Source organism: Canis lupus, chromosome 17, assembly GCF_003254725.2.
Source record: "Canis lupus dingo isolate Sandy chromosome 17, ASM325472v2, whole genome shotgun sequence".
NCBI lineage: Eukaryota > Metazoa > Chordata > Mammalia > Carnivora > Canidae > Canis > Canis lupus.
In genome coordinates, this window is record NC_064259.1 from 58,567,324 (window position 1) to 58,584,675 (window position 17,352).

At 54.1% G+C, this 17,352-nt stretch overlaps 2 protein-coding genes and 1 long non-coding RNA gene across 14 annotated transcripts; 2 read left to right on the forward strand and 1 right to left on the reverse strand.

Annotated features, from left to right (window-relative positions):
• The first annotated feature begins 1,400 nt into the window (after positions 1 to 1,400).
• On the forward strand, positions 1,401 to 6,967 carry NUDT17 (nudix hydrolase 17). 7 transcript variants are annotated; one of them, XM_025453254.3, is made up of 8 exons: positions 1,404 to 1,636; positions 1,778 to 1,961; positions 2,204 to 2,229; positions 2,362 to 2,454; positions 2,721 to 2,819; positions 3,057 to 3,193; positions 3,580 to 3,732; positions 6,255 to 6,967. In XM_025453254.3, the coding sequence occupies exons 1-8, from the start codon at positions 1,445 to 1,447 to the stop codon at positions 6,256 to 6,258; spliced, it is 888 nt and encodes a 295-aa protein (XP_025309039.1). In that variant the 5' UTR covers positions 1,404 to 1,444; the 3' UTR covers positions 6,259 to 6,967. The 7 variants fall into 7 exon arrangements, 4 of the variants coding, with proteins under 4 accessions (XP_048951583.1, XP_025309038.1, XP_025309039.1 ...); XR_004806344.2 differs by having other exon boundaries at positions 1,402 to 1,961; positions 3,585 to 3,732; XR_004806345.2 differs by having other exon boundaries at positions 1,402 to 1,961; positions 3,057 to 3,083.
• On the reverse strand, positions 3,964 to 14,656 carry PIAS3 (protein inhibitor of activated STAT 3). Of its 6 annotated transcripts, none has more exons than XM_049095615.1 (14): positions 14,507 to 14,656; positions 11,494 to 11,911; positions 11,261 to 11,345; positions 10,971 to 11,021; positions 10,630 to 10,720; positions 9,980 to 10,114; positions 9,643 to 9,748; positions 8,984 to 9,057; positions 8,690 to 8,850; positions 6,491 to 6,624; positions 6,242 to 6,410; positions 5,943 to 6,076; positions 5,719 to 5,756; positions 3,964 to 4,473 (listed from the first exon to the last, which is right to left on the reverse strand). In XM_049095615.1, the coding sequence occupies exons 2-14, from the start codon at positions 11,906 to 11,908 to the stop codon at positions 4,414 to 4,416; spliced, it is 1,653 nt and encodes a 550-aa protein (XP_048951572.1). In that variant the 5' UTR covers positions 11,909 to 11,911; positions 14,507 to 14,656; the 3' UTR covers positions 3,964 to 4,413. The 6 variants fall into 6 exon arrangements, with proteins under 6 accessions (XP_048951572.1, XP_025309028.1, XP_025309030.1 ...); XM_025453243.3 differs by having other exon boundaries at positions 3,964 to 5,143; XM_025453245.3 differs by lacking the exon at positions 14,507 to 14,656 and adding an exon at positions 13,807 to 13,926.
• On the forward strand, positions 13,973 to 16,834 carry LOC118351228 (uncharacterized). The gene is made up of 2 exons (XR_007402951.1): positions 13,973 to 14,345; positions 15,202 to 16,834. It is a non-coding gene; the product is annotated as an uncharacterized LOC118351228 (long non-coding RNA).
• Positions 16,835 to 17,352: the final 518 nt, after the last annotated feature.

A 17,352-nucleotide genomic window follows, 5' to 3' on the forward strand; every position in this document is an offset into this window, starting at 1 on the left:
GGTTTCTTAAAAGCTGCAATTCTAAGTTTTCTCTCTCCGTACCATGGATAGATGATTAATATAGTTGATGTAATTTGTCCCAGCAGCTTCCACTCACTTAAAACAGGTAGGTGCTGTTAAAATCTCTTCAATTTTGGGACACCTGGGTGGCTCAGTGGTTGACTATCTGCCTTTGGCTCAGGTCATGATCCTAGGGCCCCTGGGTTCAAGTGCTGCATCAGGCTCCCCACAGGGAGCCTCCTCTGCCTATGTCTCTGCCTCTCTCTCTCTGTCTCTCATGAAGAAATAAATAAAATCTTTAAAAAAAAACAAAATTAATCTCTTCAGTTTCCTCTTAGCAAAGTCCATTCTCTGTAATTCATCAAGATTAATGAACCAATCCAATTCACCAATTAAATGCCAACTAATTACTAGCCATTATACTGGATATAATACAACAAGATAAAAAAAGATACCGTCTCTGCCTTCAAGCCACTCACCATTCTTTACTAAGCACCTATTATGTGCCCTGGACTGGGCTAGGCTTTAGGGATACAAAGATGAATAAGCCTTGCTCATATAACCTAGTGGGAGGAGATAAGTACAAGGAAGTACTGGGGGGCTCTGTAGAAAAGTATTATATACAGAGAGGCAGGAAAGGGAGAGAAAGTGACAATCTGTCTTTTAAAAGATGAGGATTTGTCAGGTGGAAGCAGAAAGGGATCCCAGAATGAAGCAGAGCCTGGTTCCAGGAAGAACTGCATATAGGATGTGACTAGAAAACAGGGCCTAAGTCCTGCCAGCATTGAAGCTGGAGAGAGCACGAGCAAGGGCTGGAGGGGTCCTTGCTATACCGTGCTTAGTAGCCTATTCTCTCCGGAGCAGTGGGAAGCAAGACGATGAGCCTTGTGTTTGAGAAAGATCACTCTGGAAGTACCCTAGAGAATGAACTGGTAAGAGAAGGACTATTTGAGACTGGCAATATTGTCTCAGGCGGAATATGAGGAAGGCTAGGAACCATGGAGGCTAAAGAGCAAGACATGGATTTGAGAAAGTTCAAGGAGGTAGAATCTAGGGCACTGGGTTGCCATTTGTGTGAGAAAGAAGGGGTCAAAAAGGTTTCCCGGGTGTCTGGCAAGGAGATGTGATGAATTCGAGGTGATGCCTCCTACAGCAGGTAGGTGTGCAGAGTGGTTCAGCCCCGGGCTGGTGGGAGGTGACATAGGAGTTGAGAATCATCCAGTCTGCTTCCCTCTCCTAAACCGAGGAGAGGGGAAGAAAAGGGGCTGATGAGGACCCAGAGGCTTTTTTTGTCATTTACTAGCACGGCCCCACGGCTGACCCGCGCGGCTCTGCGGGCTCCCGGGGCGCACCGAACGCCCGGCTTCCCCGACCCCGCCCAGCGCTCCGGGGGGCGGCGCCGCTCGGCCAGCAGGGGGCGCCGGGCGGGCGGCGGAGCTGCGCAATGGCCGCCACGCGAGTGCTGCTGCTCCTGTCCGGGCGCGCGGAGTCGCCCGGCTTCGCGCACAGTGTGTGTCGCCTTCTGGGCGCCGGGCCAGGGCTTGGGCCGTGGAGCACGCACTGCGGCTTGAAGCGAGGACGACTCGTCCTTTCGGACGAGCCACTCCCGGGCGCTTCCACCAGGCTTCCGCTGCAGGTCGGGAAGCGGGGCCCCGGGGCAGGTCGGCGGGAGCTGGCGCGAGAGGCCGGGGGGCGGGCAAGGGCCGCCCAGACTCGACCTCCTCCTCCCGCGTCGCGCGGTGCTGCCCGTATTAACTCAGACGGCCACCCCCGCCAGCGGTCCCCGTTCTGCCCTTTCGCGGCGCTGGAGCAGCAGTTCGGGGCTCGGGCGGCCGAGCTGCCCACGAATCGAGGTGTGGACCCGGGTGTGGCCGTCATTCTGCAGTCCAGCGACCAGACTGTCCTGTTAACCCGAAGGACGAGCACCCTCAGCGTTTCTCCCAACCTCTGGGTACCCCCAGGTGAGTGCCCTGAGAACGAGATCCCCAAGTCCAAGGAAGAGGCTCCTCACCCAGCAGTGCTATTCCCAGTCTCAGGAGGGCAGAGAGGCAAGCCCAGAAATGCAGTAGGTCCCCTCTTCACAAGGAGTGCCGGTGACCTCCATGACCTCTATGCCCACCGGAGGAGGGGCAGCGCCAACAGTGCCCGGGGGTTCCTGGCCAGGAACACCGCCAGTTAACCGTCGCTCCCACTGTTGTTGCAGGTGGTCACGTGGAACTTGATGAAGAGGTAACCCATCTGCTAACCCCACCTTCCCCCTGCCCTGAAAGCAGAGGCCTCTGTATGGACTGAGAGGAGCAACAAAGGACCTGGAGGGGTCAGGCATCAGCCTCTCCCACCTGCCCTCTCTCTCTCTCACAGCTGTTGGATGGAGGTCTCCGAGAGCTTTGGGAGGAGAGTGGACTACAGCTGCCCCAGGGCCAATTCTCTTGGGTCCCTTTGGGGTTATGGGAGGTGAGACAGGAACCTGTAAAAGGTCCCTTCCTTTATTTGACCAAGAGCCCTCAACAACCTGGAATCCACCAAAGCCTATAGACCAGCCAGACACGCCTTGGCCACTGGGGAAACGACTGAGTGTGGGTGGGTGGTTTGGCGTCCCCAAGCCCACAATCCCCACCTGTGTCCCTCCCACACCATCTCTACCCTCCACTTCTTTAGCTGTCTTTACAAAGTCTCAAAAAGAGAGAGGAAGTTCTCATTTTTGCTGTATTCTCTCTTAGTCTGCCTACCCTCCTAGGCTCAGCTGGGGTCTCCCCAAATACCATCACATCATTCTCTATCTACTCGTGGTCTCCCAGGAGTCACAACAGCAGCTGCAGGTAGGGCTGGCAGTGTAGGAAGGAAATGCCGGCTGAGACCCAAGCAGAAGGGTTCTGTGACTAAGGTGGTGGTGGTGGGGGGGGGGGGGGGGGTAGCATCAGAGATAACCAAGAAATCCAATAGCCTCTCCCCTTGCCCCTGCCCCAAGTCTATGTCCATTCCACCTGTGCGTAGGCTGTGATCAAGAACAGGCCTCCTAGGGAGGCCATGGCTAAGGGGTCTACATGTCTCCCCAGGCCCGGATCCAACCAAACCCAAGTGAGGTGAGTGCCTTTATGTGGCTGGGACCAGATGTAGCAGCTGCAGTGGCTGCCACAGAGGATGGCACAGAGACACCCAGGCATCTGCCGCAGGAGCTACCACCCTCTGTCCTGTAAGAGCTTTTGCCTGACCCTCCAGCACACCAACACATACTCATTGAGAAGTTCAATTTCTAACTCCTCCTTGGGGTAGGGGCTGTGGGGGTGTGTGTGGCGGATTTTGTGTTGTGGGAGTGTGTTGGCCAGCTGATGATGAAAGGGGCACAAGAGATCAAAGACACTGTCCATCCAACTCCAAGGGTTCCTGCTCCAACTGGCTAGTTCTAACTGGGCTTGAGTCCCACTCTCCCAGAGGGGCAAATCATTTAACCTTCCTTGAACCTGTTCCTTTCTGCGAAATGAGGTGAACATCCACCCACCCTTCTGCTGTGGTTGGGAGGGTTCCATGAAGAGGGCTAGGCCACAAGGCACAATCCAGACAGGAGCTGTTACTATGCAGTGCAGTGGAACTAGAGGAAGATGGAGGAACTCGACCTCTGGCCTTGCCTATGTCTACGCTGCTGCGGACAACCCCAACCACAGCTGAAGGCAAAGAGAGGGTCAGCACTGGGACCAAGTTTGCCCTCCGGCTCTGGCTGCAGCATCTGGGCAGGTAAGGGCAAAAGACTTGAGGGTTCTGCAGCATTGGGTTGAATGGTCTGGGAGGGAGATGGGGGGGGGGGGACAAATGCTCCTGGAAACCCCCAGTGGGACACCCCTACCATGTGCAAATGGACCCAGGGCCTGCAAGGAAGAACAGAACATGGGGCCCCTGCCCCCAACCCAGGGCTCTGGAAAACGAAGTACATAATCCCCTCCTCAGCCCACCTCCAAGACACTCCCAGACATTCACAACCTTTATTATGGGTAATAACTTTGCTACAACTTTGAGAATAAAAAGTAAAATTACAACATAAGTCCTAGGCCCTGGAGGAACCTGAAAAAGGAGAATAGGGAGGGCATGAGGGTCCTCCCACCTCCCAGGAAAGGTGCAGAATGAGCCAGACCGAACCACGAGGCTGTGGGCCTCTCCAAGCTCATGCCCCAAGCTGGTCAGCATATGAAACATTGTGAACTTAAATATATAAATAGAGAAAGACCTGGGTAATTGGCCAGGCCCTGCTCCCAAACCCCCTGGGGATCAGGGCTAAGGCCTTATCTCCTCCTCAGTCATACTGGGAAGTAAGGAGCAGGGGAAATCATCTTTGGAGTATTTTGGTTTTTCTCGTTTATGTACAAAAAAAAAAAAATCTGCAACCCAAAATAGAGTTCTCTGTCCGTGTGTCTGCCTGCCTCAGCTTCTCCACTTGTCTGTTTGGCCAAAGAGAACGGAATGGACACGAAGAGACAATGGCTGTGGGGAAGGAACAGAACCATAGGTTTGGGGAAAAGAAGGCATCTAGGGGACAAGAGAGACGCCCTTGCTCCACGAGGCTCTAGCAGATTCGGCCCTTCCCCCACCTCACACCCCATCCTGTGTGCCTCCCACTGCCTAGGTTAAGGTACCCAGAGGAATGTGCCAGCCATCTAAAGAACATTTCCAAAAATAGAACCCAAATGTCCTTAAAAAGAGGTTAAATATTAACCCTTTGGGTGCTGGCCTTGTCAGGCTGAGGGAAGGCCAAAAACAGGTATCCATGAAGGTCTTTCTGACCTTTGGCCAAAGCCCCCTGGGAGGTCAGAGTGGCCAGGAGTCCGGACCCACAGCGAACGTGCTCAGTGTTGGGTGGCAGTGAAGTTTCCATCATCCGGGGGACTTAGTCCAGGGAAATGATATCTGACCGGCAGCCAGTTAAAGAGGGACCCGCGGACAAGGCTCCTCCAGGCCCCTCCCTCAAGGGCCCCCCAGGGGCCACGATGCTACTGACGCGGCCAGAAGGGGGTGCTGGAGTGCCGCTGCGGTGAGAGCTCCCCAATGTGGGGGTGAGTGGGCCCAGGAAGTGGGAGGGCGTCCCTCGGTACTGGAAAAAGTGGCCAAGGGCATCCTGTTCATCTAGCGAGGTGATGACGGAGGGACCATAGTGCTGGGGGGAGGCAAGGGCACAGTTTCAGATTTTCCCCTGACTTCACCTGCCTCCCAATCACTCATCTCAGAAATATCCCAGGATAAATCAAACCCTCTGGATCCCCAGGTATCCTCTGAGAAACAGGAGAAGACTCTCTCTTTCCCCTACTTCCCTGCCCCACCCCTACCCTACCCAGACTCCCTGCCTTGAGACAGCCCCTCCAGCTTGCTAGGTTCTTGGCCTTGTGGGCGTCTGAAATGCATGGAATGTCCGGCTGGGGCAGGCATGGCACTCAAGTGCACAGGGGTGCGTGGGGGCGGGGGAGCAGTCAGGGGCAGAATTCTAAAAAGTCTGGAGACAGAAGAGTAATAGGGGATCCAAGAGACATGGGTGAGAATCTGAAGAAGCGCCAGTAGGGCCTAGGAGGGAAATAAACTACCCTCCCACCCCACATCCTCCTCCTCCAGCCCCTGCCTTCCCTCACAGAGCAGGTTTAGGTCTCAGGGGAAAATGACAGGTGGGGAGGGGCCCCTTAGTGCCTAAAAAGGACGTTTCAGAGATCTGACATCTTCATGGGGGCAGGGACCACTTACCTGACTCTCGGTCTGAAGGAAAGAGAATAAATCTAAACCTGATAGGAAAAGAAAAACCAGAATCAATCTCCTGTCTGACCCCTTCACAGCCAAAAGCAAAACAAAACAAAAAACAAAGAAGCCCCTTGCAAGAGAGCCAGAAGGCTTTGAAAAGGAGCAGGGGTTCTGATCTGGTTTGGGGGCAGATGTGGAGGGTACAGCCCACCTTGTGATCGGTGTCCTACCTTGGATATCGGCCCCCAGTGGGAAAGCAGGTGGGTACTCATGTAGCGGGAGACTGGACAGGAAATCCCCACCCAGAGTGCCCATAGCAGGGCTCCGGAGCACCGAAGATGGCTGGTGACCAGATGTCAGGACTCTGTGAGGAGAGAGGAGGAGCTGGGGCAGCCAGCGAACCACAGATGCCCTCACCCAGCTCAGCCTCCTGAGTTCCCTCTCTGCCCCAGGGTCTGTCTGGGGCTCAGAAAGCATTCGACTTCTTCTTCTGCCCCTTCTGCTGTGGACTCAGCCTATCTCCTCCTACCCTTTGCTTCCAGGTAGAGCCGGGATGGCAGCCGAAGTGACAGGACAGTGCTTTTTGGTCGGGGGCAGGTCCTCCTCATCTGATGAACTCTCTATTGTCAAGTCAATAACTTCAACCTTCTTCTTATTCTCTGATGGATTGCCCTCTTGGACTGGGCTGTACTGGAGGCCTGTGGGTGGTAAGAGGACTGTGTCTCAGAGAAGAGGCCATCAGAGATGTAATTCAGATGGGGGACAGGGGGTCACTCACCATCCAGCCCATACCCTGGCGGGGGGCAAACCTCAGATGCCTCCTTCTTGGGTTTCATGGGGCACCAGGATCCATCTTCCATGAACTGGATTTCATCACAATCCGAACAGGAATTAAGTATCTCCATGAATAAGCTGGGGGAAGGGAAGAGATGAGAATTCATGGGGCTAGGAGATGGCTGGGAACAGTAGCCAGGGAGTTCTGGGACTCACCTTCCTGAACCTGTTTCCTCATCTGTAAAATAGAGACATTATTCACCCTATTCAACTCTCTTGAGTTGTTGGAAATAAATAAATGGGATTCCTGGGTGGCTCCGCGGTTTAGCGCCTGCCTTTGGCCCAGGGCATGATCCTGGAGTCCTAGGATCGAGTCCCGTGTCAGGCTCCCAACATGGAGCCTGCTTCTCCCTCTACCTGTGTCTCTGCCTCTCTCTCTCATGAATAAATAAATAAAATCTTTTTTTTTTTTAAAGGAAAAGAGTAAACTAAGGTTTATAAAAGGGCTTTTAACTTTAAATGCTAAGTTTTACAAAAAATACATTCTAAGCACGTTTCATATAGTACTTGTGACAAGACAAAAGGGACAGAGATGCAGAACTCCATAAACCGTCTCAAAGAGGGCACTAAGAATGAGGAGAGGACCATAATTTAGGCTCTAGATGGGGGTTAGGACCAGCTAGACCAGTACATCCAGACCCTCAAAAGAACTTTCCTGCTGGGCTCAGTGGGGAGGTCAGGTTCTATGAGATACATTGTATCAGTTCAATACATTGACTCTGCCACTTACTAACAATCAGAACTTTAAGCAAGATAATCTAAGTCTCAGCTTCCTCACCTGTAATAACCATACTCCTCTCACAATGTTAATTATGAGGATTCCATGAGATGAGGCATGCAGAGTGCGCAGCACGATGCCTAACGCAGTAAATCCATACTGTTAGAAATATATACAGTTGACCGTGAACAACATGGGGGTATGAGCACTGATCCCACACGCAATCAAAAATCCATGGATAGGGGCACCTAGCTTGTGCAGTCAGTTGAGCATCCAACTCTTGATTTCGGCTCAGGTCATGATCTCAGGGTCGTAGGAGAGAGCCCCTATGTCAGGATCTGCTCTAGGTGTGGAGCTTGCTTAGGATTCTTTCTCCCTCTGCCCCATCCCCCCTTCCCCCCCCAAATACACATGCCCATTCACACTCTCTCTCTAAAGGAAAGAAAGAAAAAAAAATTTTTTTTTTTTTAAGGAAAGTCTTTACATCTTAAAAAAAAAAAAAAAAAAATCCATGGGACGCCTGGGAGGCTCAGAAGTTGAGTGTCTGCCTTCAGCTCCAGGTGTGGTCCCAGGTCCAGGGATCAAGTCCCATATCTGGCTCCCGGTGGGGAGCCTGTTTCTCCCTCTTTCTATGTCTCTGCCTCTCTCTGTTTCTCATGAATAAATAAAATCTTAAAAAAAAAAAAAAATTCCGGGCAGCCCGGGTGGCTTAGCGGTTTAGCGCCGCCTTCAGCCCAGGGCGTGATCCTGGAGACCTGGGATCGAGTCCCACGTCGGGCTCCCTGCATGGGGCCTGCTTCTCCCTTTGCCTCTCTCTCTCTCTCTGTGTCTCTAATAAATAAATAAATCTTTAAAAAAAAAAAAAATCCGTGAATAACTTTTAACTCCCCCCAAAACTTTTTTTTTAACCAGAAGCCTTACTGATAATATCAAGTCAATTAATATATGTCATGTGTATTACATACTGTATTCTTATAATACAGTAAGCTAGACAAAAGAAAATATTAAGAAAATCATAAAGAAGATATATTTATATTTGCTATACTGCACTGAAAAAAAACTCTGTATATAAGTGGACCCATGTTCAAGGGTCAACTGTATATTATAAAAGGACTGATAGGTTAAGAGTTGGGGTTCAGGGCAGCCCAGGTGGCTCAGCGGTTTAGCGCTGCATTCCACCCAGGGCCTGATCCTGGAGACCCAGGATCGGGTCCCATGTTGGGCTCCCTGTGTGGGGCCTGCTTCTCTCTCTGCCTGTGTCTCTGCCTTTCTCTCTGTCTCTCATGAATAAATAAATAAAATCTTAAAAAAAAAAAAAACGTTGGGGTTCATGGGAGGGGAGGGAAAGAAGGTCTCCTGATACATAGATGGGGATTCCTAGTGGATGTCCTAGGTAAAAGGAAGCAGAATGCAGAGCGACCCTACCCATCAATGATAAGAGATTCATAAGGAGCTTTCTTGTCACACACAGGACATGTCCATGTTGGCTTCTTTTCATTCATTTGTAGATAAAGGGCAGCATCGAAGCTCTGCAGGTGGGCGCAGGTGAGGGCACGACAAGGGACTGTCAGGCGCATCTTCCCTAGCTGAGAAGAGACAAATTCTCTGCTCAGAGTCCCTATATTCCCGGAAGTCTCACTCTGGTAGCCCTAGGAACCCTCAACTGGGTCCAGAGTTAAACCCAACCTCCCTCCCCCTTCTCATCTCCCTTGTACCTACCGGGCACATGAGTGACACCCGGAGACTTGTAGTGGCCACCTCACTGTCTGGGTCAGCGGTCAATTTCTCCTTGACTGAAACAAGAATGAGACCAGAGCCATGGGGTCAGCAGAGCTGGAGATGAAGCCTAGGAGGTGGTGAGGCCAGCAGCAGATGGCTCTGGCTGAGAAGCAGCTGGGTAGAGTGCCTTTGGGGGCCAATGGGATGTCATATGGGGGTGGTCTTTGAGGCCAGTAGGATATCACATGAAGACTGGGTGTGAAGGAGAGATTTCTCCATCCCTGAAGATGCTTAAATAAAGCTGGGTGACACTTTGGCAGAGATGACTTAGAGGGAACTGAGGCATAAGAGAGTTACATTACATGATCCTTAAGACTCTTCCAGTCTAAAGAAGCCATATCCCAGCAGGGCTGGAGACAGGGTCTGTGAGGTGCAAAGCAGATGTATAACTGAGAATGCAAGGATATCACTCAGTGCCTGGGAGTCCGCTAACTTCTCAACCATGAAGATTAGTAAGGGGATAGGGGGAGGATTGGGGTTCAGGTGAGACGTGAGGGATACTTGTCACAAGAGGGGAATGGGTTTGGTTTTAAAAGCTGGAGGACCAGGAAGACTTGGATCCAAATCAGAGCGGGAAAGAGGGGCAGGATGTTACTTACTCAGTGCCCGAGAGTGGTCTGGGTTCCGGATACCCTTTGCTCTCAGTTTTTGTAGAAGGGTCCCTGCAGTCAACTGCCTCACCAGGTACACAGACAAGGAATAGTTCTACTTGGAGGTAGGGGGAGACAGTTAGCCTCTGCTCTGCTCCTCGCAGCCACCACCACCACCACCACCACCACCACCACCACCCCAATCCTTTGTCCCATGAGGATCAGAGACAACGGGTTAAGGCAGAAAGACCCATAAAGAGGAAGATGTTTTCCCAACCCAGGACACTGGACGATGCCCCTCACCCCCTGCAGGCTTCTCCAGGCTCCCTGCCCCAGCCCTGCTCACCCGTCCAAACTCAGATGACCAGTTGACCACGATGGTGTTGGGAACAGTGGCTGAGAGTCGAGCCAGAGGTGTGATGTTGATGGGGCGGCTAGGCCTTTTGGGCTCAGCCCCATTCTTGGTAGGAGGAAGGTAACCCTAGGGAAGGGAGGGGCTGGTCAAGACATCTTGTCTCAGGTTACTCACTTCCTGGAAGGAAGACCAGCTCACTCACTGACCAGGGACATGGGGACCCATTCAGTGACTCACAAAACTGAAGCACTATCTAGGGTTGTGTGTGGGGTTCATTCCTGGGGAGAAAGGAGAGCTTATTTATTGACCAGGGAAATAGAAACCCACTCACTGAGCTCCTGAGGAGGAAGAATAGGGTTGCCCCACTACTTCTAACTTTCAGCTCTGAGGTCATCACTTCAGAGAAATCTTCCCTGAACCTTTGGGTTGAACTGATGTGCTTCCTCTGGGTTCTGACAGAACCCTTGTGCATCAACCCTATCTTAGTATCCTCTAGATTGTATCCATCACTCAATACGCTGAGTACCTACTATGTACCAGGCACTGTGCTACACACATCTCTTCATTAATACGTTTGTATTTAACATTTAAGAACTGAAAGAGGGAAGGGGTTACTGCCAGAAGAAGGGAAGAGCATTTACCGGCAGGGGGCACAGTTTCCCATTGACCTTGACAAAGAGGTTGGGGGGAAAATAATCCTCCTGGGGGCAGCTGGTCTCACAGAGACAGAATCTGGTAAGAGAAGAAAAGATGAAAGGGTGGGGGAGGTAGTCTCTTGAGTTGAAGCTGACAGAAAGGCAGGGAACCTCAGTCAGCCAGTCACAGATCTCTGTATCTGTAGCCCTCAGCACCCACAAGAGTCCCAGGGTCAGGGTGGACGTAGCACAGCAGGGCTATCTCCTAGCAGTGTCCGACATACCCTTATTTCATTCCCACCCCCAGTGGAAGCCCAGCAGGGAAGGAGGCGGGAGGATCAACTCACCTGAGCTGCACCTGGATAGTATAGTCACATTTAGCTCCTGGAAGAACCTCTCTATGACAGGGAGGAGAGGGAAACATGTCAGGATGTGGCCCCCAGAGGGCCAGGCTGAATAGACAGAGAAACAGTTACGTGTCCCAGAGATAGAGAAGAGATGCACAAGAGAATGAGAGATGACACAGGTGCAGAAGGATGGACAGGCAGGAGACGAGGACAGACGAGAAGAAAGGCAGAGAGCAGAGTCCCGGGATAACCACCCCAGGTCAGAGGTAGGAGGGTGGGAAGAGAGGTACCTGGATGTGAGAATCTGCTGCACTTGCTGGGGTGTGAGGGCAAACGTAAAGTGTGCCTCTTCAAACCGCTGGCTAGAAGTGGACGCTGAGGATACAAAGGAGCAGTTACTCCTGAGCCCATGACAGGCAGCCACAGACGCTACCCCCATCCCAGGCCACTGATCCCACAGGACTAAAGCCCAAGGCTTGGGCAAGAGGTAAGATTCAGGAAGATGGAGGAGGCAGAGCCATACCGAGGGTGGTGGGCCGGATGAGCTCCCCATAGACTTCATAGAAGGGCAATGGTTTCATGGTAACATCAGGGTGCACAGGCTGGGGCAGAGGAGGGTGCATGTCCACCTCACGCTTGGGGCCCAGCAGCGTGCCAGGGGCCAAGAGGGCAGGGGGAATGGGAGTAAGAGGGCCAGGGGAGCCGACAGGAGGGGGGCCAGGGGGCAGAGAGAGGAGGGAGAGATCAGAGGGGCCCAGGGTCTTCCGGGGAAAGCGTCGGCGATAAAGCTCCTTGATCTTCATCTGGACGCTGGGGGCACAGCTGGACTTGAGCAGGTGCAGGGCCTTGGCCAGGAGTTCGTGCTTTCGTCCACTCTTGTTCCGGCCAGCAAAGCCCAGCAGAACCTGAAGCTCAGACACCCGGAAGCTCATCACCATGTGCTGCAGAGAACAGAGACATTTGAGAATACTGCCAAAGAGGCAGTGCCTCCCCCGCCCCCCTCCCCAAGAGAAATATGCTTTGCAGCCAGTGATTACAGCCGGACAGCCAATCTGGCCAAAGGGACATCTCAGTCCCATTCAGCAGCCCTCAGGTCAACCTTACCACTGCCCCCCCCCCAGAGCCTGAGTAACCCTATCTCCCCGTGCCTGTAAGCTGGCCAGGTGGGGCAGGGTGCAGGCAGCAAGCCATCCACAGGCACACCTCCGAGTCCACTGTGGCCTCCTACTTCCAACCCTGCCTTGAGCCTAGACGCTCCTTTAAGCAGCTTATCTCCTCTCCTGCCCTTTCTCAGACTCTCAGACCCAACCCAGCCTCCTGGAAAGAGGGTAGGAGACAGGGAGAAGGAGGGGGAGAAGAGGAATCAGGCCAGACAGCCCCACAGGGAAGAAAGGGGGCAGGTGGCCAGAGGATTGTGCACCATGGCACACCCCTCCCAACACTTCAAGCCACCTCAGCTATTTTCCCCAAGCCTCTGAAGCGTCTGTGGCCAGGGTTTTCAGGTCAGGGTTCAATGCTTGTAACTTCCCCCCAAATCCTTTGTAAGCATCAACACCCTTCCCTCAGTCCTATTCTTCTAGGAGATAAGCGACCAAAACTTGGGGCAAAGGGGTTCATAGTAAATCACCCAGTCCAGGGTTACTTTCTTGTTTACCTGTTTACTCCATCTGCCAGGAACTAATATCCTGTTTCTCTCCTACATAGAGAAAATAAGTAATCCCCCCCCCCCCCCATAGCCGTGGGAGAGGAGAGGGCTAAGCTGTAAGCAGGGGCCCTGGGGAGATGAGAAGGCTGGGGCGCCTTCCCAGCCTGGGGGCAGACCTGCAAGTTCTCCTGGGGCAGCTGGACCCAGGGACTAGCCCGCCAAAGACTACGGCTCCATTTCAAAAGGCAGAACAAAGCCAGGAGGCAGGGGGATGAACCCAGTGGTTTTTTTAAGGTTCTGTGAGATGTCCTCCGATAGGGGTACCCTCAAGCCTGTGTGGCAGTAGGCGGGCACCACACGCTCGCTCTCTCGCAAAAGGACACCCTCCGTGACTCCCCGGGAGCCCTGTCACGGGCGGGCTCTGCCAGCCGTCCACGAGTCGCCCCCTCCCAGGAGCCTCCCTGGCTTCGGGCCCCTTTTGAGGAATGCGGTGAAAAACTGGCCCATCTACCTTTCTCCCACCCTCATTTCCTCTGTCCGGTTTTCAGTTCTCCGTTAGCTTTGTCAAGAACGTCCCCTTTCCATCCCACAGCCTCACACTCCTGTACCTAAGCCCAAAGACCGATCCACCAGGGCAGCGGCTTCCTCGCCGCCCTCGAACCCGCAGCCCGCGCGGCCCCGCCCCCGGGATCTCCGCCGCCCGCGGTGCTCCCGAGGCTCGGAAGCCCGCGGCAGCCCCAGAGCTGCCATCCCCTCGGCGGCACCGCGCGGGCGCCTCCGCACCTCTGCCCGCGTCCCAGCCCCGCATCTGCCCCCTACTGTCGCGTCTCGCGGCCTCGGTGACTCGCCCCCCGCGCCCCCGCGGCAGCTGGGACCTCGGCCTTCCTCGGGCACCCGCCCCGACCACCGAGTCCGACCCGTACCCCCGCGTCCCCGCCCCCTGCGCCTCGGCCCCCGACAGCGGCAATTCCCCTCGGCCCCACCCCTGCATCTGCCCCGCGGCCCCGCCCCCGAGCCCGTGGCAGCCCGGTCCGCTCCCGCCGCCGCTCGGCTCCCGCTCGGGCAGCCGGTCTCCGCCACGTCTCCGCGCCCCCCGCCCCCGCCGAGCCCTCGGCACCCGGGCTCGGTCGCCTCCCAGACTCGGCGTTCCGCGGGCGCAGTCCACACGGGGCTGGGGGAGGGGGCCGGTACCTTTAACTCGCCCAGCTCCGCCATCTTGAGACATCGCCGGCGCCCGAGCCCGAGCCCGAGCCCAGGCCCAGGGACCGGCGCGCAACTCCCCACCCCGGCGCCCGCCGCAAAGGCCGCCTGCTCCGCCCCGCCCGGCCCCTGCGCCTCCCCTCCCGGCCCCGCCCGCCCGGCTCCGGACAGGCCCCGGCCTCGGCCCCTCCCTCCGCCCGACCCAGCCCCTGCGCGGCTCCGGCTGGGGTGCCAGAGCGGAGGGTCCCCGGGGGTGAGGAAGGGGAGGCGGGCCCGCAGCGCCCGAGGGAGGGCTCTGCCACGCCGGGACTGGGAGGGGGTGAGCTTTTAGAGAGCCAGAGACACTTGAAATACGGGGGGAAAGTAGCGAGAACTGCTCAATCTTAGAGAAATGGGGGAGGGGTGGCGAAGTTGGAGCAGACACCGTCATCTCCTCCTCGACGAGTTTAACCAGCTCAAGTCAAGAGTTCTACCAACTCGGGGAACGGGTGAGATCTGACCCGCTTCGGAGAAGCTGTGCAGTGGTGACGGTCAGGACGGCTGCTCTCGATTCCTCGCCCCCCACCCCCACCCCCACCCCCACCCCCACCCCCACCCCCCTCCCGGCCAACCAACTACAGTGCTGCCTGGGGTCCCGCGGCAGGACTCAAACTCCGCAGCAAAAAAGTTTGGTGCGACGAGCGGGACTTACCAGCACAGCTGCGGGGAGCGGGGAGGGGGCTCGGGAGGCTCGGAGGGTGGGCCGGGGAGGTGGGGGGGCTGCAAGGCTGGAGGTCGGTCGGTCCGGCAGCTGGACGCTGCAGCGGCAGCTCCGCCCGGACGCGAGCTCCGCCCGGCCCGGCGCTGGGGCTGGGGCCGCCCCCTCCGGGTGAGCCCGCCAGGACCGCGGAGGCGGGGGCGGGGGCGGGGGCGGGGTCGGAAGCGGGGAGGGGAGGGGCTCCGAGACCCGCGCCCGGAGCTTAACTCCTTGAAAGGGTGCGTGAGCGAACGGGTGGGAAGGGAGGACGTTCTGGGGACTCAACCTGCTCACTGTTGCTCCGGCCCCTTGCGCTGCTCTGCCCGCCCGGCGTGATCATGCTGCGAGGAAGGCCGGGCCGACTGGGATCTGGCCGCCTGGAGAGGTTCCTACTTGGAACGAGACTCCTCTCCCTGGGGGAAAGCCTGGGCTGCTAGAATCTAAAGTGGACCTAAGCCCCAAGTCTCCCTGTGGTCCCTCACCCCCTACCCCAAATACTCAGACCGTCGCCGGAGACCCCACGCCTTTGGTGGGGCTGAAGGTGAACAAAGGGGAGGTTTTCTTCCCAAAACAGTCGTCTTTCTGCCCGTCTATGAATTGCCTACTTTTCTTCCTTTGCCCTTCCAGAGACCCCATTCTCTTTAAAATAGGGATCCCTCGGTGGCGCAGCGGCTTGGCGCCTGCCTTTGGCCCGGGGCGCAATCCTGGAGACCGAGGATCGAATCCCACGTCGGGATCCCGGTGCATGGAGCCTGCTTCTCTCTCTGCCTCTCTCTCTCTCTCTCTCTCTCTCTCTCTCTCTCTCTATCATAAATAAAAGATAATAATAAAATATATATATTTACTTATTCATGAAAGACAGACACAGAGGGAAAAGCAGGCTTCCTGCCGGGAGCCTTATGCGAGACTAGACTCGATTCCCGGGGTCGCAGGATCACGACCTGAACTGAAGACAGATGTTCAACCACTGAGCCACCCAGGCATCCCCAGAGAGGCCATTCTCAACCAGGCTGATCACTCACATGCAGGTACCAATTCAAGCACCAAAATTAGGGCAGTTTACCCAAACTACATACTGGAAAAACTCAGCATTTTAGGTTAGTTGGCTGGGACCTAAGCCATTATGTCATTTGTTCAACAAACATTTGAATGCTGTTCAGAGATTGTTAGGTGCTGAGGAGATAAAAAGCTTTTCAGGAGCTCTTGGTCTAGCAGTGGCAGCAAGACAGTTAAACCTATAATTGGCATTAAAGTAATAATAAATAACATGAATAACCCTCTCATATAGCTTAAACCTTCAGTATAATCCTTCCCATGAGACCCTACCCAAGCCACAAGAATGAAGGTACCAGCCTAGCAACCTCCTCAGATACCTGTTGAATTGGACCATGACCAACTACTTTGTGGATTTTGTCCATAGGGAAGATGTGTACCCTCTCCTGACACTCAGGTTCTTTCCCTGTTGCTATACTCCCTACTCCCAGGTAAGACCAAGCTAAACTCAAGCTCAAGTATTTGATTCTAAGTCTTAGCTGCCAGAGTGTCTAGGTGGCATAGTTGGTTAAGTCTCTGCCTTTGGTTCAGGTCAGGGTCCTGGGATCAAGCCCTGCAGTAGGCTCACTGCTCAGCAGGGCGTGTGCTTCTGCTGCTCCCCCTACTTGTTCTCTCTGTCAAATAAACAAAATCTAAAAAAAAAAAAAAAAAAAATACCAACTGCCCCTTCCAACACTTGAGTTTTCATCAGGCCCAGAGCTTGTTTTTTGTTGTTGTTGTTGTTGTTGTTGTTGTTGTTGTGTTCAGTCCTCTAGGTCAAAAGTTACTATGAATTAGTTTGTATATCTCATAGAAATTTCAGTGATTTGGAGAGAAGGACGATTGAGAGGATAAAAAAAGAGAAGGGGGGATTCTTTGGGAGTGATAGATAAGTTCATTATCTTTTTATTAAAAAAAGATTTCATTTACTTATTTGAGAGAGAGAGAGCACGAGAAGGGAGCAGAGGCAGAGAGAGAGAGGGAGAAGCAGGCTCCCGGCTAAGCAGGGAGTCCATGTGGGGCTCAATCTCAGGACCCCAGGATCTTGGCTTGAGCTGAAGGAGGATGCTTAGCTGACTGAGCCACCCAGGGGCCCCAGATATGTTTGCTGTGTGATGGTTTTATGGGTATATACATATGTCAGAACTTACCAAACTGTACACTTTTAAATACATGCATTTATTGAATGTCAATTATTCTAACTCATTAAAGCTGTAAAAATGTAAAAGTAAAAAAAGAATGTCAACCTCAGCTTGAATCCTAATGGTTTTGTAAAGGAGGGCTCTTTTTTTTTTAAGATTTTATTTATTTATTCATGAGAGACACACAGAGAGAGAGGCAGAGACATAGGCAGAGGGAGAAGCAGGCTCCTCTCAGGAAGCCCAATGCGGAACTCGATCCCAGGACCCCAGGATCACCACCTTAGCCAAAGGCAGATACTCAACCACTGAGCCACCCAGGCACCCCAAGAAGGGATCTCCTTTATTTTTTTTTTTAAGATTTTTATTCATTTACTCATGAGACACACACACACACACACACAGAGGCAGAGAGACAGGCAGAGGGAGAAGCAGGCTCCATGCAGGGGGCCCGACACGGGACTTGATCATGGGTCTCCAGGATCACACCCTGGACTGAAGGCGGCGCTAAACCGCTGAACCACCAGGGCTGTCCCAGGGCTCTCCTTTAATAGTTAATTTGAAGTTGTGAGTTCCAGCATCCCTACAGGATCGCTGAAAAGTAGGAACTAGGGTGCCTGAATTTGATCC

Bases quoted from the DNA above. Each gene is read 5' to 3' on its own strand.
- PIAS3 (XM_025453242.3), bottom strand. From the start codon at position 13,830: ATGGCGGAGCTGGGCGAGTTAAAG. The intron at 9,058-9,642 runs GTAAGTAACATC...TTCTTGTTTCAG, and splicing joins AGACCACTCTCGGGCACTGA to TCAAGGAGAAATTGACCGCT. The intron at 6,077-6,241 runs GTAGGAGGAGAT...CTCTCCTCACAG, and splicing joins GCTCTACCTGGAAGCAAAGG to AGTCCTGACATCTGGTCACC.
- NUDT17 (XM_025453252.3), top strand. From the start codon at position 1,445: ATGGCCGCCACGCGAGTGCTGCTGCTCCTGTCCGGGCGCGCGGAGTCG. The intron at 2,820-3,056 runs GTAGGGCTGGCA...ATGTCTCCCCAG, and splicing joins AGTCACAACAGCAGCTGCAG to GCCCGGATCCAACCAAACCC. The intron at 3,194-3,579 runs GTAAGAGCTTTT...GTTACTATGCAG, and splicing joins GAGCTACCACCCTCTGTCCT to TGCAGTGGAACTAGAGGAAG.